Genomic DNA, 26,454 nt, shown 5'->3' on the forward strand with positions numbered 1-26,454 from the left:
CTAACATCCACATCATGTTCCTCAGTGGCTCTGTGTCTTTCTCTGATGAGTTGTCACCATCTTGTCTAAAGTGCTTTGTTAAAGTGAAGTCATTGAGGAGACGTTGATGGGAACAGACCGTCTTCCTGTTTTAGTTACTCTCTGATTACTCGCCAGTCTTCGCTCATCTATGTGTCTAAACACACTTTTCTTCCATCCCATTCAACACTCCTACGACGACGGAGGCTTTAGCCCAAACGTCTCATGTCTCGGTGTAAACGGCAGCTGGAGAAGTTGCGTCAAAAATAAATGTGTACCACAGGAACCATGTCTGGGCCGTACTGTACACTTGTAATGTAGTAACTTGTGTGGGATTGTTTAATCTGCAGAATCCCTTAAGTGTCTTCTGGACTGACTTCTATGTTTCATCCATCTCAGGTCAGAGCGGGAGGGCAAACTAGGGCCACACTCATCAGCACTTTCATTTGTCTCCTGTGTTAGGACAGTATTTGCAATTGGTCTCAATAAGCACTGATTGGAAACTTCAATACATCGTGGAGAGGAGGATCAGAAATAAAGATATCGCTGGGGTTTGGTAAAACCACTCAAGTTTATTTTTATGGGGGGGGGGGAGGGGGGGGGGGGTACTCTGTCATGAATTAGGCATGAAGAAATATCGTCTTAAAATACTAATTGTTTAAGAACAAACCTCAAAATATTACATGTTAGCACTATTGTTATTCCGTTCCCGAAATGATCTCATGTCCCCCAGATGGAGGTTTTAGATGATTAATAAATCCCACTACAATTTGTTCACAGAAGAATTTAATTAGTTTTGTCCAAACATTTTAATTGTTCCGTTCACTGTAGTGAATCATTGTTGTTTCCTCTCAATTCTGCGATGACGACAATGACTAGTAAAGCCCTCGTCTCTTGATATCGCCGACTTAAAGGAAAACAACCTCTGAATCACTGGTTTGGACGCTGTGTGTTCTCTATGACGACCCACTTGCTCAGTGAGAAGTCAACACATCTTTCCCTCACAGCTGTTGTTGTTTGTTCTCAGACTTGGCCGACACTCGGCATGTTTCACAGGACACTTCCGTGCGGTGTCTGCTTCCTGTGAGGGTTTGGAGCACTAGTCACTGTATTAGATGGCGGTTGCTGGCGCCATGCTGGGGTTGACTGTGGTAGTCGGTGTACACCCCGGCAGATGGGTTTGGCTTTTGGTCATAAGAGCTGTGTCAGAGCGATGATACGGCTTTCTCCCATGTCTCTTAAAAAGAAAACCCGTCACCAATCAAACCAGCCAGCCAGACTCGAGCTCAGATCGTAATGAAAACCAAATGCTTACTATGACAGAAAAAAAGGGGGAGTTGAAAAGGAGGAAGTTGTTTCTTTTGGAGACACTGTGAGGAGTTTAGAGAGTGACAGCGAAAAATACAGAAAAGAGGAGTGGGTTTGCCCTTGTGGCACAAAATTGATTGAAGGATTTGGGATTAATAAAAGCTGCGACATGACTTTGAACTTTATGTAATTTCCTCTCGATCTCTTTAATTCTTCTTCTTTTAGGTTTGCCTTAGTTCAAACCTGAGGTACTGTCATGTATAATATCCTGGCAATGATGCAAAGTGAAGATTATGTACCGAGTCCATTACTCCAAGCTCCTTTATCCACTTTGACACTCGTTTCTCCGTCTGAACCTCAACACCAAATCAGCAGATCAAAACAATGTGAGTCATTTGGACACCCACAGCACGGTGAAATATATATAGGTGTCGAGTGCTTCACTGGGTGACTTTGCGTACAGCAACACCTCAGCCTCAACACCGCAGACCCCGCGGCTCTGTTTGTCTTTAAACATTTACTTTCAAAGGATTAATGCTCACGGGCGCCAGGTCCTCGCGCCGAGACAAAAAGGCGACACCAGGAATTCAAACACAGGAGTTCAAACACAGATCTTTGTACCTTTGACAGATTTCTAAGACCTTCATATTTATGTTTTAGTTTGTGGCCCCTTGCATGCTATCACGAGGAGAGCTGATAACTCTGTAACTCGCAGCATACGGCGCATGGCGCTGTGTGTGGAGTGAGTCTTTGTTTCAGGCTGCTTCTCAGCTCCAGCAAATACAGCCGGATAAGAAAAGTGTTTCCTTGACTGTTTCTGGTTGTTGTTATTAGTCATCTCGAGGTTATGAAAGTGAAGGCCTATTTGTGCAGGTTTGATTTCTGACTTGTTAACAGTGTTCCGTGAAGGTAGCAGAGAAATGTCATGACTTGTTTTAGTGTTCACATTAACAATAACCATGTCATCCTCTCCTTCCGTCCACAGCCGTCCTAAATATGGACAACGTTGTCGTCGACCTGGAGACGCTGCAAGCCCTTTACGAAAATGTGAGTTTAACAGCTTGCTGTTGTGCCGACTTAATGCTTGCAACAGTAGCAGAGTGTTTTTTTGTTTATTTTGTGCAGATCTTTTTACTTTTAAAGGAGGAGGATGAAGTCCAATGTGGACAATGGTTTCAGTAAAGTCAGCAGACCAGTGAAAAGACAATATCCCATCAGCACATTCCTGCCAATGCTGAATCATATAAATACAAAATGTTGAGCAACAAGTCGAGTACAATTATTATACAGAGTGAGACGACTGACAGCTCGGGCTGATCCTAACTGCTGATTTCAGCCTGGGAAAACGTTAGTCTCCCCCCCCTCCCTTTGTGGTTTGCAGTAAAAGTATTATTTTGAGCAGTTTTTTTTTCTTGTGAGGAACAGGATAATTTATGGTTACCCATTTCATGCCATTTATGAATAACAGGCAATCATTTTATTATAAAATGAAACCTAAGACGCCTCAACAAGTTGTGATATCAACAAATGGCAAAAAAGGATCACTCATCAGCTGTTGCAGTTGTTTTGTTTGGCGCTTGGCTGACGGTGAACCACAAAACATCAACTGCTATCCATCAAGCGTTACCTCCAAGATTAGCAAAAGTTAAGCATACTTAAATACAGTGTAGGCAGGGAAATATCTGCCTTCTCAATAAATCCCTGTCCATAATGTCAGCTCACTAAGCCACTTTACTGTGAACATCTCTCTCTATATGGACTTCTACTTCAAATTTTCCACTTGAAAGAGTGAACTGAGGGAAGTGTGCATTAGATACCAAAGCAAACAGGCAAGCCCCAAACCGTACTGGTATGTGTGCTGTTTGGCAGCACAGTCGGTCTCACATAGGTCTGTGTGCTGGTCTACAAGGGCACAGAGTCTTTTACATTGTAAACAAGACTTCTTCTTCTTTTTTTCACCCACACTGGATCTGATTGACTCCATTTTTAAATGATCCATGAGCAAAAGGGGATGGTAGTTGAAAAATGTCAGTATTTGTGGTGATGTGTGTTGGGTTTTTTTTTAGAACTGCACAGAGCTTTGCCAAGTAAAAATGACCACATTGTATTATATGAAATTAGCATAAAAAAGAATTATGGAGCTGTCATCACTGTTTTCAAGTCTGTCTCCATTTTGGCTGTGAAGGCCTCCTTCATAGTAAATACATATTCATCAACCTTCACTGATAGAAAATCTGCCCCGCCTAGTGGAAGCAGTTCAGGGCCCCGCTTTTGAGGCCAGGTCAGTAAATAATGGAACATGAAAACAGGCATGTTTTCCACATTTCAACTGTGATACAGTTTTAAGATGCTGTGAAATTCCTCTGAATTGCTTTTTGGCACAACTACACAGGAGCAGCCTGGACCTTTGGCTGCTAGAGGCATATTAATAATGTTGATCATGGGAATGAGACTGGGGCTTGAGACAAGCTGTAGTTATGAACCAATGTGTCATAACTGAGGATCAAAAGTCCTCTAACCTCTCCACTCACCCCAAAAACTTCAAGCACTCTCACTCGCTTTCCTTCTCCCCCTTATGGCCTAGGGCTATGTGATTGGGTTGAGGAGCCAAATTGTTTCTCTTTTGTATTGCGAGACTCCATCCTGTCTGTGGGTCTCCAGCCCCCTAAACCACAGCTGGCAGCACAGTCAGCCTGTCTTGAGGAATGCAAGGGGCTTCTAATGGTTACACCCTCACTCACTGTGTGAGGAGCTAGATCACACACTGCTCTCACTCACTCACTCCCCCCCCCCCCCCCCCCCCCCCCGTCATACACAAACATGCTCACAAACAAACAAATGTGCACATTTGAGATGAGCGCAGATGAGCGGCGGGCCGAGTTGCTCAGTCTGAGGAGCTGGATTGGAGCCACTTCTGCTCTTTGAACAATAAGCCACAGCCATTCACAGGGTCACAGTGATAGTGGGACACCACTCTCCCTCCCCTCTAATATCACAAGCTATAATCTGGGCCCAGACCGGTTGTCTGAAGTTGACTCTTTTCAGCTGACAGTAGCTAAATGTCATAGAGGTCATTTCAATGATTTTAACTCTACAAAACATCACCTGATACTTTATTTATTTATTTATTTTTTACACAGGGCCTCATGTGAAGTCTAAATATATATTACATTTTTATTACATGATGCAATTCATCATTTAGAGGGGATATTCTTTGGCAGTGCAGCATACAAAGAAAGTCATAAATGGTGTTTCGTTGAAAATTGACCGACATAAATAGTGATTAAGCCCTGGCTGGCTCTGTTTTGCCCTGCACTAGAAACATGGCTAATGAATACCACTTGGCTACCGCTAGAGTTCTGGCATCACAAATATCATCCTACTTTCCTTTGCATTCGATATTCCACATGGGACTGTATTTCTCATGCTAACAACCGCTGCAACATGCCCTAGCAATTCAAAGATCACACGCTAATGCCTACTTGTCCCCAATTACACCAAACACTGCTGGGCTCTGCTGCTGCCCTTTGAAATGGATCTGCTTTGTGTTAAATATATTTACACTTGAAAACATCTCAAGAGAAGGCGAGGGAGAGCTTGCCTCCATCGACAGAAGGCGGCAGTGTGTAGAATACTAATCGGGCCCTCGGCGCGTTTGATGCTCGTGTTTGATCTTTTGCAAGGATCCATGCCGAGGCAAAACCCGAGAGAGAAGGATGGAGAGAAACAGAGGGAGAGACCAGGCTACTCAGACTCAGACTTAGGGGGTCTACGGTCTCTGGAGGGACCGGGAGAGGGTTTACATTCTCTTCCTGGGGATGGTTTTATTGTTTTGCCCGTCTGCGTCAGACACATTAACATCTATTGTCTTTGCCTCTTGTGAAACGAAGGGACATTTCTGGCCTGTTTTTCTTTTGTAAACCACCTTGTATAAAACTGTGGTCCAGAGTCTGACAGCAGCATAATAGTGAGGAATGCAGTTTGGGTAAAAGCAACTCTTTAACTTTTATGAAACTTGCACTCTATAGGCTGGCATAAGGTACGAGTTATAGTTCAAGATGTTGCAGTGGGACAACTCATTTGTCTTTGTCCAGTTGATTAAGTGTTCTGCTGCTGTTGATCATATTTTATAAACTCACTGTCCGTTATCTGGAGTCACTGAGTGAGACGCAGGGTCTCCAGCCTTCATCACACACACACACACACACACAGACAGACAGACAGACAACCATCGACACATTCACACCAACAGTTAATTGGAGACTCTGAATCGACCCTAGGTGTCACTGCATGTTTTAAGACAGTGGGAGACAGAGAGAGAAGTGGCTCTAAATAATGAACTTCTCATGTGATTGTCATCATCAAAAATTAGTGCCTGGGTGTAAGATTTTGACCAATGAGAACGAAGCTTTCGAAATAGTTTGTTTCTGCTATTTCAACACTGTAATGGGAGTGACGTTCAGAGACGGCAGTTGTCACAATCATGTTTCTGACGTCAGAAATTTAGGTTGACCATCTATTTCACTCTGTGTGTGTGTGTGCTGCTATGACCATTGTCTAGTGATTACCCAACACAATTGCAACACAAAAAGATTATTATTCACCATGGAGGCAAAACTGGGTCCACATTATTCTGCTCCTCTGCTATTTTTCTTTTCTCTACACACAAAAGAAGAATGATTGCCAGACTCATCATGTTCTGCAGTTTACCGCCAGTGAATGATGATGAAGTAACTTTTATTGATTAAATAAGTATCATTATCGTACAATTATGGCATACAAAACAGTGTATTTGATCCATGTTGCGCTGTACGAGTGATTCTGATCATTTATCCCGATTATCAGGTCTTGTGTTTGTTTACATGTTGATTGCTTGTTATGGTTGTGGTGACAGTGCACAGGGAGGGGCTGAGTCTTTATAAGGGCAGCTGCACTGGGTTCACTCATCACGCATGGGTAACAGGGACAGTGCACATTTTTACTTACTGCCTTGAAACAAATGATCAATAAGTTTGCCTGAACATCCATTCATGGAAAAGCGTACGATGCTAATGTATTTAATGTGCAGCGTGTGACTCTGAATGATAGAAATAACATCCTGTATATTGGATGGTTTTTCCAACTTTTTCCAACAAATCTGCATCTTTATCGGACAGAGGGCTCAAGGTGATGAGATGGACGGCATTAAAAAGCATTTGAAATCCTCCAAGGACAAAGAGGACGCAAAGCAGCTGGACAAGCCTGAACAGTAAGAGCCAAACCCTCTACCTGCATTCTGAAGTTAATTCAGTTCATTTACATGAGAGCGGTGTCGTTGAGCCTGATGTGTCGCTGCGATTGTGTCCCACCCTCAGGTTTCTGTTCCAGTTATCAGAAATCCCCAACTTCTCTGAGCGAGTGTTCTGCATCCTGTTTCAGTCAACTTTCCACGAATGCATCACTTCAGTCTTGCGCAAAGTAGAAATCCTTCAGAGGATATGCAAGGTGAACCACCGGCCTTTCTCGTTTCATTGTGTTTGCCTATTCTATTCATTCAAACGCACATTTTGTCATATCACGTCTCTCTTGTTGTGTGTGTGTGTGTGTGTGTGTCTGTCAGATTCTCCAGAGTAGTAAGTGTGTGTTGCAGGTGCTTGGCCTGGTGCTGGCTTTTGGCAACTTCATGAACGGTGGGAATCGTTCTCGGGGGCAGGCCGACGGCTTCTCCTTGGACATCCTGCCAAAACTTAAGGACGTTAAGAGCAGTGTGAGTGTTACAGTGTGAGTCTGTGCAGACAAACCTCACCTACGCCGACAGATAGAGCAGACACTCGCGCAAACAGGAAATGTGCGTTTGAATTTGTGTGAAATGAGGAAACGAGTAAAGCCTATGCGCAACCACATCATTTCATTCTGAAATGGGGAGTTAGTACATGAACCAAGAGACCTTTACTGCTGCCAAACATGTAAACCATAGCTGTGCAGATTTAGAATTTAGAGGAGAGGCCATTCTGTTTACTCTTCTTATTCAATATTACAACCGGCTCTGTGTACCCTTGGCACTGCCATATAAGGGCACAGTGGTTTGAGTTTTTGTGGTGGTGGAGTGAGTAAGGTATCCATAAAGAACATCAAACTCTCCACCAACTCTTGAGTTATGACAGCCAGCCCAGCACTGTTGTGTTTTGTTGTATTGCTCCACAATGTCATGATTTATCCCCGACTTCTAAGACCGCTGCTCTTATTCTTGTTTGCCCTGTTCAAATTAAAACATTCTGCTGCTAAAATGATTAAATTAATAAATAAAGAGGTTTGGGTTTATTTATTTGTCTCTTTTTCTGTCTTTCAGGATAACTCCCAGAGTCTTTTGTCCTACATTGTTGCTTACTATCTAAGGCACTTTGATGAGGTATGTTTTGGTTCCTGTTTATTTGAATCGCTTTTTTGTTTCAGTCTGATTTGCTTAGAAATCCGTCCAGAGCTCTCTTTTCATCTCCTCCCTTGCCAGAGGATACCATGGCTTATCCTCTATCAAATTATTTATTTTTCCTTCCCTCATCTACAGCAGAAACAAATCTCCTTCCCTCTGTTGCTCTCCTCTAATTCTCTTTCTGTCTTTCACTCTTCTTCTCCCACACTCTCTCTCTGCCTTGGTCTGGCTTCATTCAAACCTGCAGCCTGTTCATTTGGCACCGCATCCAAAGGAGTGCTAGTGTAAATAATTAGGTTCTCCAGATGAGATGAACTCAGAGTGCTGCCTGCCAAAATCAACCTGCATGACATGACCATAGCACTCGTAATGGCCTTGTAGTAACGCTGATGGAGATAATTGCAGTGTACTCTCTGCACTGAAGCCTAATGGTCATTTCTGCTGTAGTTTCAGTCATATCTTATCTGGGATGTTTGGACGGACTAATAAGTGCTCATAGACATTTATTTCAATCTGGCCTGGTGTGTAAAGTGTATATACTAAAGAGGCCCGCTCTCGTTTGAGGAAGATTGACTTTGACATTGGTGTGTTTGTGCATGAATGTATTGTATGTTGTGTGTCTTTCACCAGGATGCTGGCAGAGAGACATCTGTCTACCCTCTGCCCGAGCCCCAGGACCTATTTCAGGCCTCCCAGATGAAGTTTGAGGACTTTCAAAGAGATTTGCGCAAGATGAGGAAAGACCTTAATGGTATGGTTCTTAACTTGAATCTTACATGTATTCTTGTATTTAGACACACCCACAATCTTTGAATTATATATTTAAATCAGGCAGTAAATTGGCCTGGTGTCACATCGCGTTTAAAATACCATCATATGGACATTTATGTGGCACTCAGAGTGCAGTTGCTGCAAAGGTTGCTCAGTTTCCCTCACTGTCCATGCAGCAAAACCAAACTTGAATCATGTCTTCTTTGGGCCACGGCCGACATCTCCCAAAAATATCATCAAAATCCATCTGTCACTTTTTGAGTTATGCCCTCTCACAATCGGACAAACGCAGCCAAGAACCGAACCTCTTTGGCGGCGGTAATAAATTATGTATTAATCCATGCACATATTTCTTCGTAGAATGGAAAATACTATCACTTACCTGACCGGCTATGGAAATGTGTGGACGGTAGAGGCGGGTCGGCAGAGAGATAGCATCTGTTTGCCGTACAGACGAGCTAACCAGAAGCAGATGTGACTCCTGTAGGACCTGGTGTGCCTTTACTGTCCTCATGAAAGAGAGATCAAAATATAGACGGGCAAGGTCGAGCAACTTCCACTACCTTTGTACGCTATCAAAGGTTCATCAGCTTTCCACTAGACCCCGAGGAGGCTCTCAAGCTCCGAACCACTTCACTCACCCTGAAAGCCAAAAACCTTTTTTTTTTTGCACACAATTATCAGAATTTCAATGTTTTCCTGCATGTCTTTGTGCGTCATCATTTTGCCCAGAGGGGGAGCCTAAATTAAACTGATTTGGTTAATGGCTGACTCTTTGACTCTTCAATTTATTCTATATTAATTAATTCATTCATGCATCAGTTCCTGAACTGATCCGTGTGCTTTATCTGCTGCATAACTTCTCCATGATAATACACTTCCTACTCGGCAGCTTAAAGGAGCTACCATTAATATTCAGTAAACCTTTATCATCAGCGCTGACCCCTAACTCCTGAGGAAAACAAATTAAATATTAAACATTTTAGTGCATTTTTGGAGCGGCGACTTCCATCCTACCATGTTTCCATTTCGCGTAATCTCTCTGTGAAATCAAACCACAACAAAATGAGTCGCACGATGATATGACCCTTTTTTTTTTTCACTTATAAATCATCTCAAATTTGCAAACATTAAAAGAGGCTTTTAAAAATTTCGACAGAGTGGATGTGAATATTATGACCTCAGGATGTAAGTGTGGCAATTGGATTACGCTTGACAGCCTAAACTGAGCTGTTGAGTGAAAGAGAGTCCTAATGAATGAGTCAGTTGGGAAATACTCCCTTTCATTACTCCGTCTCAGGTCCCACAGCACTCAGAACACTTTGGGGAAGGGTTGAGGTGCCAACAGGTGGTTGAAAAAAACCAAAAACATTTTTTTTGCAGACATGTGCACACTTGTGAGCATGTACATGCGTATGTGTGCAAGCAGCTCGATTGACAATTCCCCAAACCTGGTCTGTTCTCTATCATGTTTTATGTATCTTTGCTGCTAAACCAATTAGGTGCCTCGTCCGTGTTGCCAAATATTGTCTTTCCCCTGCCATAATGATTCTTGAGGCTGTTCATTATTTGCAATTCATAAAGATGGAGTTGCTCGCGGGGGGAAACTGCGACTTGCGTCTGCTCCGACCACAGCGGCAGTGGCACATGCTGTCCCTACATAAATACATCATCACATGCTATACCTGCAGAGCTCTTCATTACTCGCGGAGCCAGCCAGCTGAGCGCTCTAACAGACATCGGCTTCGATGACAGTTCCCAGAGGGAGGTTCCAATCGGTAGGCGGTGCAGAAATGGCCTTGGCTGGCCTAAAGGACATCAGCGAGCAGTGCAGTGGAGAGAGCGAGCTCACTGTGTATTTTTTAGGTTGAAGCACCATATGGTTTACAAATTAGCATTTGCCTATTCCCAACCTTCCTGTTCCCTCAAGCATCTCATGGCCTCTGCACCTCTAAGGCCTTGAGCTAAGTTTGTGTATCTGTTGTGTTTGCAGATAGCGCGTGACGTTAAGTTTCTCCCGGGATCAGAGTGGTGCCTTGTTAGTCATCATGGGTCGTTATTTCTTAACTGACACTTATTCAACAGAAATTTATCAAAGCAAGCTCGAGCAGGGTGAAGTGCACTGTGTGTGTGTGTGTGTGTGTGTGTTTTTCTTTCTTTTTCATTACAACAGAAACTCTGGATAGGATATTATTGCTCTATTGCTCTGACAGACTTTTTCCCCCATCTCATCATGATCATCTCTCGTTTCAGCATGCTCAGCTGAAACTGAGAAAGTTTGCAAATTGTCCTCTGAAGAGAACCTGCAGCCCTTTAAGGACAATATGGACACCTTTCTTTGCCAAGGTAAGCCCTTTTTCCCCCCAGATGAAGTGTAATGGATGTTTTGTTGACAGTTTCAGCTGTCCAAATGTCCACTGTGGAAGATTTATGGTGGGTCTTTCAATAGAAATTTAATACAGAATGAAAATGTTTCTTCACAACGTTAATTTGAATTTGCTGCAATATGCAACCCCACCACTAGATGTCACTAAACCCTACACACTGGTTCATTAAGGAGTGCATAATCTATATCCCTCTGTGTCACCGCAAACTATCAATAAACCGGTGCGTCTCGGTTTTTTTAAGTTTTTATGTAAAAATGTTAAAATATAAATATCTTTCTCTTTCTGTGCTGGTTTGACCCTGGAATATCTAAGCTGAACATTCCTCTGTGATGTAGCTCCTCCATGTCTGCACACACATTTCCAGGTCTGTTTTGTGCTGTTTTCTTGTTGATATACGCACACGAGGGTTCACTCAGTGTTGTTTCCATAGGGACGTGTGTTTATTCCAGGCTGTGCTGAATAACTCACAGCTATTGTTTCGGGGGTTTGCCGATCCCCTATGATGGATTGTGAGTGCGCTTGCTCGCTGTGCTGTTTGTCTCGATCTCCATCTTATAAAGCAGAATATGTCTCACTTTGCCTCAGAGGAACATTAAGGAAAGTGGAAGGTGAACCTGTCGTGCAGCCTGGTAAATTGACTGCAGAGAACACAACTGGTTGCCTGAGAGGCTGAAACTGAACTGACTCGTTCAGCACATGATCCCTTTTGTTTAGTATTTTGGACATCATGAAATGTTTTTGTGGTGAATTTTGCCATTATTTTCTATTGCTTCTCCCTCCCCTCAGATTCTGTCTTTTTTATTTTTCCAGCCATGCTGACGTCACTGCACTCCTATTAGGAAATTCTTCACTGAGTGGTGTTTATTGAGGGGCCTGTTTTTAAAAAAAAAAAAAAACAAAAAAAAACCAGGAAGATTCTAAATTAATCATAAATTAGGAGCACACTTTTCCTCGACGAGGCTAACAGCTAATCAGTCAAGTTTAATTTTTTTTGTGTCATGGAACAAATTGTGCCCAGCCGGCGTGGGCTTACAAAAGACTACAAAGCATAACGGAAAACAGGTGCAGCAGCAAATAAACATCCAGGCACACATAAACCGCTTTACTGAGTTGTTTTTAATACAAATAAAAAATGCGTTCATCAGACACGATTACATAGATTTTTGTGAAGGTGCTCAGTCATCCAGCGCATAGTCATCCTCAGTATTCAGCTGTAGGCAACTACAGGAAGATGACCTTCTATATTTATTTTACAAAAATAAATAAATAAATAAGATCATAAGATCACTTCATTTTCAGCATTTTCTTATTTTCCTCTGAAACGGAGTGAAAGCATCCGGTTTCTCCTGCCAAAGCAAACCACATCTCGCCATGTTCTTGATATAAGTATGGAAAATGTGCGCATCCACCACATGTCATACACACGCATGCTTTTATCCCCACGATCTGACAACAGCAACATCGTGTGGGTCCTCCTCCTCCTCATGTAAGACTCGCTTTGCTTGTTTTAACAAAACAAGCCAAATGCCGGTCTCTGCGTTGCTTTCGCTTTGACCCTCGCTACATTCACTTAACTGTGTCCAATCTGTCTGAAGGACCCGGCTCACAGGCCTCTCACCAACTGCTTTTGTATTCAAATGAGAGTCTAATATATAGCATATGTTCCTCCGTGGTAATGCTCACTGTCCATTTTTGAAGAAAGTCTGCAGATGAAAGCATGTCTCCCATTTCCACCTCTCCCCCTCCGCCCTCTTTTCCTTTCTCTCTGTGTTTGGGAGCTCTCTCTTTGATGCAAATGACAAGCTTTTTTCTCTCTCTCTCTCTCTCCCCCTCTCTCTCCCTCCCTCTCTGAGCACAATGTAAGCACCGTAATGTGGACATGTGACTTAGAAGGCTCCAGACAAGATTCTTGGGGTTCCTCCACTGCTGTGGTGAAAAAAAGAACAACAGCCAAATGTCTTATTTTTGTTATTTTTGTAATTTCAAAAAAGCCTGAGGTTAAACTGTTGCTGGCTCCACAGTTTAAGCCACTTTTGTTTATTTTCTGACCATGAAACTAACCACAGAATAACAGTGGGAGCGGACTTGTTGGAGCTCGGCTGTTTGGTCTAGCTCAATTTTCCCCACTCGCTTCACAAATTCTCATGCATGCAGACCTTTTGATGGAGTCACTGTGACTTGCAAGCAACACTGGCCATGTGATAATCTGTCTCTGATGGACATTAAGATTAGTAAGACTTGTCAAACCCACCTCCTGTTTTTACCAACCACTCTGCTGCTAGGACATCACACCATGTAAGCCACTGGTCCCCCCCCCAAACACACTCACACACACACACACACACGCTCACCATGGATGCTTAATCATTAATTTTTATTTGCAAAAAATAAACATCAGTTTTAGGCTTGTTGTTCATTGTCTCACAGTGTATGTAGATGCATGTTTTAATAGCAAAAACACATCAAATGGAAACATTTAACAAAGTCTATTTTTTTTGAGAACCAAACATTAAACTGCAACATTTTTCCTTTAACAAACAAACACAGTGGGCGCACACACACACACACACACACACACCAGGCACACATCTGTTTACATAAGAAATTATGGTAGACATGTATCAGGACTTAGACTTAGGTCACAGACGTGTTGTTAATAAATAGATTAATACATTTAAATGGGGACCAAAAAAAATGTGTTTTAATACATTTCTTTGATAATCGAATTGGATTCATATGCACAAATATCATTTTGATAACCTTACAATATAACCGTAACCATGGATTTTGCTGATGCAGCCAGTTATCAAACCTCTTTTTTACGTTCATGTATGAAATTTGTCTGGCAAAATCACACTTTTTACAATGTCGAACCAAATAATGAACCAACAGAACAAGACATAGATAAAAATATTTTCATCCTTTATTTTCTTGTAAATAGGATGTTAAAGGTCCAGTATGTAAGAATTAGTGATGCTGCGACTCCCAGCTTCCTCTTCAAAACAAGAAACGCGCACTCTGTGTCTAAAGTATATATAAAAGGCTTATTACAAAGCTACAAAAGTCAGGTGTTTTATGTTAAAGCCCCATAATACTTTCATACGAACATACTCATGGGTAGTATAGTCATTTTCTGCCAATAAACTGAACTGGACCTTTAAGTCATCTTGCCCTGCAGCACCACTTTATGTTCATGTCTTCACAATAGGAATCCAGATGGCACAAATAGTCTTGCAGAGTTCATACTGCAATGGTATGGATGTTCAATACTCCTAAAAATAGATATTTCTTTGGTCAAAGCGTCCAGCTCAGTGTCACAGTGATTACAAATCTTGAAACATCTTCGCTTGAAGGATGGAACACAGTCCGATATTAAGATGCTTTTAGGAAGCTCCATCCGTCCGCGTTATTTATCGATATGTCATCATTTATTGATGAGCCGTCAGCGTGGAAAGACACAATTGAGGGCTATGGAGTGATTTAGAACAGCGGAATGGACGATAAAGCATAGTGCCGGTCTCAGCGGGTTCGCCTGGGATCTTTAGATGTGGCTCTGGCTTCAATTACACGTAGCAACCAGATATTCCCAACATAAGAGCACAACACAGATTTTTGTGCCAGGAAAGATTCTCCGTCCCATCGACTGTCATGTGTGTGTTGGAAAGCTTGCACGACGAGGCCGTAGTTTATTTCTGGTCATTTGACTGTTTCAGGCTCAAGCAGCTTACACATTATTGACCTTTAGGGGATGGAGAAGCTGAGTGGGAGAATTTATTGTCTAGCTTTTTGTCAATTGTCCATCAGTATGGACCACCAGAAGATACAGCTGGCTTGACTCCACCGCAGCTCTTTTATATATTAAAACTCGGCCCCTACAAGTGAAATTTGATCACGAGTAACCTGTGGCATTTGCCTGTCTGACGCTGTCACATTTCACTGCCGCTCTCTTATATCACGACTCGCGACACAGTCGGACTGATCCCGATGGCACAACGAGATAAATGTTGCGGCCAGCTGGAAATACGGTATTTCCTAATGGGTACCGTGTTGTCCAACTCCAGTTTTCTTACCCTTTCTCACACCTCTTGCACACAAACCTACACACACACATGCAGTCATCTGTCTCCATTCAAACTCACCCTGCACAAAGAAGCACTTGTGCTGGGGTCTGCGGCACTCATTTGTCAGTTGTGCAACAGTGGACAGTCCAACACTCAATAACCTGGTGGCACAACACTGACCCTGAAAAGACTGTTGGTTTAAGTAATGGTGACATGTGGAATCCTCCTGACTGCACAGTGAGAGGGTGAACGATGTCTTTTCTGTGAGGAATGTTAATCCTTCTTCATTTAAATTTACTTTGCAGCGAAAACGATACTGGAAACACAAGAGAAGCAGCTGACGGACACGCAGAAGATGTAAGGACTTCATCTTTAAATGTTTTCCTTATTAGTCGCTTCACTTCCTTTACATGGGTCACACACGGCGCGGCAGTGATTAGCTCTTCATTTGAAAGGCAAAGTAATAATGCCCTCCCAGTTACAGTTGGAGGTGATGCCTTCTCACCGCCGTGAAGAAATATAACCTCATTGCTTTGTCAATATTTTGGCCTGCCAGTTCCTTCAGCGATATGGAAGTGGTAGGCCGTCATGCCAGGCCATCAGCAGACGAGAGGCCCCATGTGCGGTGTCTGTGTTGTTTATCTAAGCAGAGCGAGAGTAGACAGCCTTGGCTCCAGGCTTCTGTTTCTGCTGGCGAGGAATGTGTTCCTATAGCACACTCCAAACAAAGAGACCCCAACCTGTCCGCCGTATTGATCCACTGCAAATGGCCGACACATTCAACACTTGAATGCGTGTCGTCCGCTGCCATGTGCACACTCTCTGTTGCTGCTTTCTGCCATTGTGTGCAAGTTGTGTGCATATTTCCCCCTCTTCCCTCACTCCAATGTGCATAGTTAAGCCTCGGCACACCAGGGAGCGGTGTGACAAAGTATAACCCTGGAGATGCATGAGTTTTATTTTAGGCCTGGATATTAATCCCTTAGAAAAACAGAACAGAATGACTACGCTGCTGTTTGTCAGTACTTGCATTTCTTAAATGCTGAGTCATCATCGGTTGGGGTTTTTAATGTCACTAAATCTCTTTTTAAGAAAACATATTCTTCCAAGATTAACTTTCTTATTTTGCATATTTGCATTGCGCTGCCAGGTTTCGCAACAGTCGCCGTAGGTTTCTATAATCTCGTGTGTAATATTTGGTTCTTGAGGCTTTTTTTGTTGTTTTTTTGTTTTGATTTTCTTCTCTGCCCTCAGGTTCTTGGAGTTGAGCTTGTCCTTCTCGGTAAAGCCCAAGGCAGGAGAGAAAGAGGTCTCTCCGAACACGTTATTCTCCGTTTGGCACGAGTTTTCCACTGATTTCAAAGACCAGTGGAAGAAGCATAATCGGCTGATGTTACAGGAACGGTGAGAGGGTGATGGGGAAGTTTCCCGTTTCAGAAAATGACATTAAACTTGATATGAATCCTGTCGTCTGACAGATTACCTGAATTTACGAGCCTAAAATGAAATATTTAACCGCTTTTCATTCATTTGTCCATATTTCCGTGAAGGGTATACCATTATCTGTCATTACGGGACAAAAACAACATTAGTTACAACATGTAGGATTTTCCTCAAGCGTACGTTTGCGAACAATGAATAACTTTCGCTGCGTCTCATGTTTTGCTGGCGATCGTATCGGATTCATTCAAATTCATGAAGGGAAAGGAGGTGAAATGACCCAAATCTATGTCCTCACCCCGGTAATGAAAAAAACACATGGAGCATTCAGTTAGCTTCCAGTGGTTTGATGAATATAAAGATAATGCTGCATATATCAACAGAAAGCAAATTGGTCCATTATGCCAAATGAAGATTGAACTGTGATATGTATTTGTAAGAGAAGGGAAATGTCACAAGCATTGCTTTTACAGTAGAAAAGAATCCAAACAGAATTGAAAGCATTAGCTCTTTGCCCTTTGCCATAGGCGGCCGTCCCAACCCACTCCTGCTATTTCTTTCCTTTTCTTTTCCACTCCAGAGCAGCTATAGATATCAATCCTCACTCACGCTGTATGGACATGCAGTGTTTGGCAAACACAGCCCTCGTGTACTGAGTGTAGGAAAGACACACGTCTGTCAGTGTAAACTGCTGCACTGACACATCGCTAACATGCTGATGTTGTCGTTTGATGCCGCTGGCCTCGCTCCGAGCCGTAGTAAACTAGAGTGAGTCACACCAAAGTCGGAGGGTTGGCCCTCGGACAAACGAGATCATTGTATCCAAATACCTCGTGACCATAATCTTCCTGTTACAGTGGTTAAAATAGTGGATTTCAGGAGTGTGCATGTCTGTGTGCATCTGAATATTTCCTGCCTCACAGTGACTCATAATTATGACTGACCTTTTGTTTCAGGGTCAAAATGGCGGAGGACTGCTTCAAACAGGCCAGGGAGAAGGCGTCCTACAGTGTAAAACCCAAACATGCCACTGGAATAGTACGTGTTTGCACTTATAATTGACTACACTGATTCCTCTGTGCTTTGGTTAATGTAGTTCCAGCCGTATGTGCCCTCTATTGTTGTTGGTTTTTTAATTTTTTCCCCTCCCCTTGTTGCACATTATCTCTTCACCTAGGGCATAAAAGAAACAACACTTTTGGCTGCAGCAGCAGCAGCAGCTTGTTGAGATAAGTGCCAGTGCTGCCTGTTGTAAATAACTCAGACCTGTTATTTTATTCCACAGAAAGCAAAGCTGGGTCAGAAGATCTGAAGCAGAAAATGGAAAATTATCATCATCAAGCCCCGTTGCACAAGCACTGTTTGTACAATCGTACATGAGTCATCCGTCGTTTTCTACATTTATTTGCTTCCCGTCTTTGTTTCCAGTTGATTTAGAGCTGTTTTTATTACGCGCTCGCACTTCAAAGTGGACATTACGAGGACATTATATTGTTTGAGCGGGGAATTAAAAAATTAGATTCTCAGCCAGCTCTTTTGTAGCACCGTCCAGAAAACGTTGCTGAGGCATCATTAAGCTGAGATGATTAAATGAGAAATGAGTCATTTGCCAACAAATGTCCATTGGACAATTTGTAGCAAGACTAAATCCGAGCTTTTCACTATTTTAAAAGCCGTATGTAGTTTATTTTCATTTTTTTATTCAAATGAACGTCATGTTTATTTATCCTTTAATGGTGAAAAGCACAGAGTTTTATAGCCTCTCTATATTGTGGTAGCGAGTCACCTGCCAGACAGAAAGTGCCTTATCGCACACATGAGTGGTCCAAACGAGTGCTGAGCAGAGATAATTTTTTACGGAGACATTTTTGCGATTAAATAATACACGAAAGGAAGAAAAATCCACTTTCCACACACGCAGTGATCCATGGCATGTGCTGTTCTTAATGATCGTCTCATGAAGTCTGTTTCTGGACTCCGGCGATCGTTTTTAACCTTTGTTTTACATGCAGCCCCGAGTCATGTGATCACACACAGAACTAATATTGTTTCATTCAGGATTTCGTGATTCATTGTGACATTCATTCACAATACCAACCAGATGTTTTGTCCTTGGCCGTGAAAAAATATTTATTGAATTAAAGAGATTGCATTAATTTTTAATAGCAATTCTGCATGTACCAGAGTTTTGTTTGTCGGTTATATTGTATCACTCAATGACCCCAACATTTTATATGAAATAGATTTAATATATTTTTCATACGCATACACACATACACACAAAGATAATATACACACTGTATAGCATTGCACCCCCATTACACATGCTGCAGTAGCTCTTCCTTACTGCCTCATATACCTGGCAAACGTGTACAAGCACACAGGTGCTGCTGCAGGTCACTGCTGTGCTGCTGTATGTTTCTCCAAATCCCGCCGTTGACGTCGACGTGAAAAGAAAACACGATAGCAGATAAAATACTTCCCAAACAGTCAATTCATAAAAATGGGGCTTTCAAACTGTTGCACGACAAACATGTCGCGTAGGGTTCACAGGGAACAACTTATTCTATCTCACTTTTCTCGTCTTTATTGTTTTTGAGGAAACACAGAGACACTTTTCACAAAGAAATCTATTAGCACATGTACAAATGGAAGTTAGATATAACCTATTTGGTCTCCATACCACTGATAATTATGACTTATATGATTTGCTGGGTCAATCAGACGGTGAACATGCCCTTTACACAAAGAAATCTATTAGAAAATGTACAAATAACTGTTAGATATGAGCTTTGTGGGGAAAAAAATCAAAAACAACAATGAGTGTCTCTTGCACAGATCATATGAATCAAGTTTCTCTCACCAACAGTCTCTGATTAAATCAACGTTTGGCTTTTAGCAGCACCAGTTCCATGTTTTACGTCATTTTATGGCGGAACAGGCCGTTATTTGTCAAACATGATGCAGAGTCGCTCGACTTGAAGCCAGTGTTTGTTTGGCAAAGTTTGTCGGTATCTGCCTTTGACAATATTCAGATGTCCTTTGAATTTGTCCTTCACAGTTTCCCATGACTGCTCACGTCCACAGACATGCAGCGGCACTGTTTGACCCTCTGCACCTTGCGGTGTCTGAAGGGGGGCTGCAGGTCCGGACAGTCCAGCTGCACTGTGAGCTGTGTGATGCGGTGCGGCTTGCAGAAGGAGCAGGACTGGAACGGCTCCTGGGCCTTGTTGTGCTTTTTCCTGCCAGAACCCGAGGCCTGGCCTCGGTTCTGGCCGTGGCCGGAGCTGGGGCCCATGTGGCGGGGGATATAGAAGGAGTTGCACTGGCCGTAGCAAAAACGGTTGACCACAGTGCGGCTCCGGCAGCCCTCCTCACTGATTGTCTGACGGAGCGGTTGGGTCTTGCACCAGTCTCTGCGGAGGTAGCGGCGCTCTGTCACCACCAAGGCCTCTCTGCTGGAGGACAGCACCTCAGGTTTCTGCTGCAGTAACCGGTGGTGGCGCTCCGAGGACAGGTTCCCTTTAGTTTTGTACGGCGATGGGATGGATCCCTGCGGCCGGGGCTTCTTGGTCTCTGCGGTGATGCAGAGCACCCCAGCCAGTATGACTGGGATAGTTATTCTCCACAGCATTCTGCAAAAACAAAAAAAAGACAGAGACACATTGCTATGCATTACATGTCTAAACAGAATGGAACATCTGCTCAACTCGAAATTATGAACAGTTGAGTTAGTGCAACACTAATTCGTGAAGTATGTGATCTTACAAAACAGTCGTGCTGTCACTGACACGACATTCATATTACCAACTGTGTTTGCAACTGTGCCAAAGTGCATTCATGTTGAACCACCTTTGGAGTGCAGCCTCCGAGGCATCATTGAGGAAATTAATCCATCACCAGGGCCCCCATTTGTCAGCATCTCTGTGTCATTACTTCTATTTGCTTTCCTCTCGGCTACGCAACTCTTCCAAAAATAAACAAAGCCCTGCCATCAAAGGATACACTTAAACACCCATAACGAGAAGGGGAAGTTGATTTTATTGGTCCCGTCGCCGGGTAAAATAATTAGGGCTTTGCTTACTTTAGTCATGAACTATGCCGCAGATATGTAAACAGGCATTAGAGAGGCCCATCTGCATGTTATTAGGGGAAGAGTTGGGGAACTCTACAGTGCCCTTTGGGAGTCCACTCTTTTACTCTTTGGTGATATACGATGGAGCAAAGTGAACTGAGAATGACCCGCGTCCATAATCACCGTCGTGTCTTCTGTATCACGCTCGCACCGGAGAGATAAGTCTGCTCCGGAGAAACCGTTCCTCTGCTCCGCGGACTGGAGTATCCACCCGTGTGCACGCTGTCAGTATTTGTGCCAGCACATTTTTGACCATCACTCAAGCATCTTTCCAGCAGATGTTGCTCTTGACAAGCATTGCATGACATCAAGTCAGAAATTCTGACAGAGAACCAAACGGCCTCAAGGCCATTGGCTGCTCATATTCAGAGAATCTTCTTTGCTGTGTAAATTTCTATGTTCCCCCTTTTTCTCTTTCTTTCCCGGACAAGCGACTCACTCTGACATGGAACAAATTACTATATCATATTCCTCTTTGTTTTTTGCCCCCCCCCCCCCTTTTTTTCTGCCCTTGACCTTGAGGTCACGGGAGGTCTGCCCAAGCTGCACGAGCACTTAAGTTTGTATATCACCGTCTCAGCAGCTCTAGTGCACTCGACAGCAGCTGTATGTCAACCGTGCAGAGCTGCTCCATGAATTCTATCTCGACTTTTTTCGTAAGGATATAGAGAAACATATTCATGTTCCACTGAGACAGCAGATCTTCTTTCCCTCTTTCATACGTCCTCGTGCAAATCTGATCTCTCAAATCTGTTTTTGTTGTCTTCATTGAAAGCTCAAACCGAGGCAGGAAGGAAATATTTTGGATTTTGTGTACTACCTGCCAAGAAACCAGATTTAAGTGTTCTCCACAAGTCTATTTTTGATAGATCTGTGCTTCTTCTGTAAGCACACGCTTTTTTCAAACGCACACACGGGCCAGCACACTCGCCTACACGCCCATCATAAGGTTAGAAAAACTAAACCAAAGACTCCCGCTGGGTCCTTCCACCACCTACAGCATCAGGGAGCTGTGACCCCACTCCATCTTCCAGCGATCTACCTTCCATGTGCAACAGTCTTGTTCCTGCTGTCTGTGTGTTTTAAAACACAAAAACCCCGCTGCTCATGAGGAACGGGCTATGCTTCTGTGTGCAGGCTCTTGTTCTCAGCTTTCCCTCCACCCATTGCCCTTAGAGGCACCCTGGCTGTAACTTTGGAGAGCTATGGGTCTGCAAACAGACTCTGGAGGGATGACCCAAGTCACTGTGTACACAGAGCATGACGGATGGCCCGTACAGTCAGCAGCCGCGCTCCCTCTCCACTCCCAGACTCGGCGCAAGTATGACAGTGGTGGCCCTGCCAAGCTTTCCTCATCAATCTCAGCAGCAAAGACAAATTGCGGTTTTGGGGGGAGAGATTCAGGGGCTTTGGGGGAAGTGCTGAGGTGAGTTTAGAAGACAGAGGGAAAAGAGGCAAAGATGATGGGGACAAATGACCTACTGGGAAACCAAAGCAGCCCCTCCTGGGCTTCATGCTCAGTTAATGCCCTCCTTCCACAGCCGTATATCTTTCCACAAGCTGTTTGTCTCCTTATTTTCTGCCTCTTTCTGTCACTCTATCTCTCTGTCTCTCCTTGACGCGCAGCACTAATCATCAGCGTCTCGGAGACGGAAGAAGACTGTGGTTTTGTGTGTTAATGCTGAGAAAAGGACTAAAGCCTGACCTTTCTGTCTGCTAAACACTAATATTGTCCACAAACACAGCTTTATGTTTTACCAGAACCACAAATACTTTGGGATAAGCTTCACTGAACTGTGGCAGACCTTGGTTCCAAAATTCAGACCTCTAATGAAATTTCAAATACCAGCGAGACTGCTGAGCTAGACACAAGCCCTCTTTGAAAACAGCTATTATCAACAGTGGGAACTTGTTTTGTTGTTCAGAATGAACAACAACATAGAATTATAATACTATGGTTTTGTTTTTTTTGTTAGCAGAACAATGAGTTTTGGTTTTTTTCCTAATCTCAAAGTAAAATGGGAAAAAAAAGTCCTGAAAATAAATCCCCCACCTGACTGGAAAGCATTTGAATATTTCACATATTCTGTCATTAAAACGAGAGTCATGTGAAGACATTTAAAAAAGAATTTGTACACACAGATGTAGACTTCAGCTAAACCATGTGAAACATCTTCCCAGCATGTCTTCAAAGGCAGGTTAAAACAAACAAAACCTGATGCCTCAATTATTGGTGCGTCAGAAAGTCTCATACACACAGACTGCTTAAATGCACTTAATTACACTAGAACTGCATTTAATTCACCGTGCAACTCAAACCTCAATCACACACAAGTAGCTGCGCACACACACACACACACACACACACATACGTGACCTCCCTCACGTGCACATGCACGCACACACACACACACACAGGATACAAAGAGAGCGAGAAAGAGGTAAATGAAATGTTTTCACTTGGAGCCAATTACACAAAGAGGAACCATGTCATTATCTGCATTTGCGGATTTTGTATTTTCCCAAACTACACTCGACTGTTGGCTCATTTGGGGGCTTTTGCTGTGCAAATGTGTTTAATGCCAACATCGCCAGGAGGCTGCTTTAGGCAATTTGAGCGGCCATTTGTCACCACAATCCATCTCGGTAATGACTAGCAGCCCAGATATAATGCTTTCCAAGCTCAGCACGGGTAAGAATGCGAGGCGACTCCTTTGACTCGGCAACACACTGTAAAGTGATTTAGAGAGGGACGAGGAGGCAATTAGAGATGTTATGATAGTGCATGGTTTTTCATTACAAATCGGGGCGACGCCACTTAGCTGCGGCGGTTAACACCACCTTCAACTCGAGTTTATTTAAATACCTTAAAATGCAGTTTATTTTCCATTAAGTAGCTTCAAAAGTGCTAAATTGGATCATTCCAACCTCTCTGACAATAGCTCAAAATGAATATATATATGATCTGTATTTTATAGGTGGAAATGGAAATATTACTGGTGTTTTAAAGTGTAATTTTTAACGCTTTAAAACGTTTAACTATTGACTGCACAGTTTGAGTTTGCAGGGACTGACGCACAGGCAGGCCGCGCCATATTAAACACTTTAAATGTCCTCCTTCATAGCCATATTTTAGCCAACATGCAAAGTTCACGTTCTGCAACAAACGCAGCAATTCTCTGCCAGTTTTAATCCACTTCCCCTAAGGATTATCCCGGTGCTTGTTCGCGTGGAAACTTCTCAGCGTTAAGAATGTCGCCAAGGTCTCCATCAAATACTTGTTCGACTGTCTTTAGAGCCTTGCAGTGAAGGGAAGTGAAGGTCTCTGTTGCTAAAGGCAGTGTAATGTGTCGGCGCGCTAAAGCCTCTTTAACATCAGAGAGGATTGTACGAGGTGGTGCAGTCGCCAGAGCTGAAAGAGGGATCATTCCCTGCACGCACACACACACATACATCAGTCTACACATGATTTCTCACAATAATAAGTGAACATTCATGCACACAAACACCTGTGCACGTGAGGAGTGACGGAAGCATTAGAGATTATATAGGTTCACTCTGGGCATTAAAATAATTGTCTTATTCTTTTCATAATCACTGGAAAAATTAAACCGGTTCTTAATCTCACCGAGACGCACAGTATAACGTCCTGTCATCACTCACTAATGCTTTTACTCACAACACTAATTCCCTGGAACCTCCAGCCACTAATTATAGTGATTTAGTAGACACTTTTATCCAGAACACCTTACAGGATCTTGAAGGCCTCTCTCTCTCTCTCTCTCTGCCATGGATGGAACCATCGTTGCTGGCAGAAATACTGAATAGCTGCACAACTACTGCTGCTCAAATTACACGGTTCTGCTTAGTCACTCAGAGACTCACTGAGTCACTCGGTCTCACACTCGAGTGGGATGTGTCCTTGCGGCACTTGCTCAGCTCCACTTTTCTCAGTCACTTCAAAATGGCACATGCTATTCTGAGAGCTTTAATCACAGTTTTCTCACATGCACCGCAGACAAAGTCCGTTTTTCTCTGCACTTATAAAAATATCTAGTATTTATAACAAAATGTTATCAGTTATGTTTGGAAAAACCTGTTGCAATTTAGCATTAATATTTATTTCTTATAAAGCATGAATAGGGAATTAGTGTGCACTATCTCTCATGTTAGTCGACATTTACATCTCTTGCATCTCTAGAAAGTTCTTTTAAAAATGATGAGTGAAACATTAAGTATGGTTCATGTACCTCTCACCACAGCAGTGTGTCAATGTTGAAATCAGGGATGGTTGTCCACCTTCACTGGTCCTTGTGCCCGGCTCCAAGTTTGGGTTTCCATGGCAACATAATCTGTAGTATCCTCAGGCTTGTCCTTGCTCCTCTTTTCCCCTCTCTACTAAAGATTCAAGAGTCTCAGACACCACGTCAGTTTACCATCTTTGTGGAAAAGTGGTATCTTTTGTTTTCCTTCTCTGTCTGTTTTTGGTCGTCTTGTGTTCTTGTTCAAAAGAGAAGCTCCAGGTTAAAGTCAGAGTAAGCCCACATCACAGTGCAGTGGTGCCTCTAGTCTGTCTTTGAGAGTTTTTGACTCACTGTAAACCCTGCCTTAGTTTGAATCCCTACCACCTCCTCTTCCCTCCTCAAGACTGGGAGGGTTCTTCCTATTGGCCCTGGTCACTGTGTGAATCAATCCAAGCTTCACTTCTTTTATTTTCATCCACATGCTCGTCTCTCTCTCTCCCAATTAATATTAGTATGTAATTTAATTTGTTTTTTTTATTATACCCACCTGTCCATAATACACCAAACCTGACAAACTGACACTTCTTTTCCTCTCTCTCTTCCCTCTTTTAACTCTTGCCTTCACATATTTGGTAAAAATTTAGCCAACATGATAAGAGACGATGATCTCGTCCAAGAAAAAAAACCCCAACAGCTGTTTATCTTCTTTCACTGACACTGTAACCACATCACATTACAACCCAGACCCACTAACGACCTGCTTTGGAAAATGCCACAGCTTGTTTGTCTGTGGCCCTTTTCTGAAGTGACCACCGGGCACAGAGGCTCAGTTGTGCCTTCAAAGAGCTGAAATATCAACAGACCCCGACCAAACCTCAGCCTCTGCAGAGCAGGGCACAGTCTGCACAATAGCCCCCTTGAAGAGGCTGATGATACTTTTGCATGACAAAGCCTAATTTGCCCTGAAAAGCACTGTGTTGCATTCTGCTGCTGCTCTGATGGATGAGGAGCCTGTTGCTTCCAGGAGTTCAGCTCCCTGCTGTAGAAAATAATATATCCCCCTCTAGTGGTACAAAACAAAAGTGCAGTGTTTTGGGATTATTTTAAATGCCCAAGATAATAATAATAATAATAATAATAATAACAATAATGACGACATCCACAACCAGCCCATAGTAACAGATAGAGGGCCAACTTTAATAATACAAGTAAGTAAAAGTGTCTTTAAATATGGTATAAAAATAAATGCAGGAGAGAATAACAAAGAATTATGTTCTACATAAGACAGGAAAACAGCCTTTTTGTAATCTTGAATGTGACTTTACAAGTGCAATGGCAACCATCATGTGCTAATTATTGTAGTGCAATAAAATAATACAAAGTAAGATATAAATGCACAATAAATAATAAGAATAAGAATCATAATATATGTATATATATTTATATATAGTATATTCATTCTGCACAACATTTCCCATAGCGTGACAAAGTATCTGTGACCTCAGACCATGTAAAGCAATGACACTGGTTAGCTTCGTCAGTTTCAGCTGTCGTTTTTATATTTTTTTGTTATCTTTGTTTTTCTTCCCCTCTTTTTTTTCCTCTCTGACATCATTTGCTTCAGCTGCAAGTGAGAGAGGGGGCGGAGCTCCCATCCAGAAGTTAACGTTGGGAAAGAACT

General features: G+C 42.8%; 2 protein-coding genes across 2 annotated transcripts in view; one reads left to right on the forward strand and one right to left on the reverse strand.

Moving 5' to 3' along the window:
- fmn2a (formin 2a) overlaps positions 1-18,579 on the forward strand; it is a 36,951-nt gene extending 18,372 nt beyond the window's left edge. The window contains exons 8-18 of the mRNA XM_058651181.1: positions 2,312-2,373; positions 6,483-6,574; positions 6,681-6,810; positions 6,926-7,072; positions 7,655-7,714; positions 8,366-8,486; positions 10,760-10,852; positions 15,260-15,311; positions 16,209-16,358; positions 17,351-17,432; positions 17,680-18,579. Coding sequence (XP_058507164.1) covers positions 2,312-2,373; positions 6,483-6,574; positions 6,681-6,810; positions 6,926-7,072; positions 7,655-7,714; positions 8,366-8,486; positions 10,760-10,852; positions 15,260-15,311; positions 16,209-16,358; positions 17,351-17,432; positions 17,680-17,706 — 1,016 coding nt within the window. The 3' untranslated portion in view covers positions 17,707-18,579. The remainder of the gene's footprint in view (positions 1-2,311; positions 2,374-6,482; positions 6,575-6,680; positions 6,811-6,925; positions 7,073-7,654; positions 7,715-8,365; positions 8,487-10,759; positions 10,853-15,259; positions 15,312-16,208; positions 16,359-17,350; positions 17,433-17,679) is intronic.
- A 66-nt stretch (positions 18,580-18,645) lies between these two features.
- On the reverse strand, positions 18,646-26,452 carry grem2b (gremlin 2, DAN family BMP antagonist b). Its single transcript, XM_058651185.1, has 2 exons — positions 24,780-26,452; positions 18,646-20,029 (listed from the first exon to the last, which is right to left on the reverse strand). The coding sequence occupies exon 2, from the start codon at positions 20,026-20,028 to the stop codon at positions 19,450-19,452; it is 579 nt and encodes a 192-aa protein (XP_058507168.1). The 5' UTR covers position 20,029; positions 24,780-26,452; the 3' UTR covers positions 18,646-19,449.
- Between the last annotated feature and the right edge of the window lie 2 nt (positions 26,453-26,454).

This window comes from Solea solea, chromosome 15, assembly GCF_958295425.1.
Source record: "Solea solea chromosome 15, fSolSol10.1, whole genome shotgun sequence".
Lineage (NCBI taxonomy): Eukaryota > Metazoa > Chordata > Actinopteri > Pleuronectiformes > Soleidae > Solea > Solea solea.

Coding starts and splice junctions, on each gene's coding strand:
- grem2b (XM_058651185.1), bottom strand. CDS start 20,028: ATGCTGTGGAGAATAACTATCCCAGTCATACTGGCTGGGGTGCTCTGC.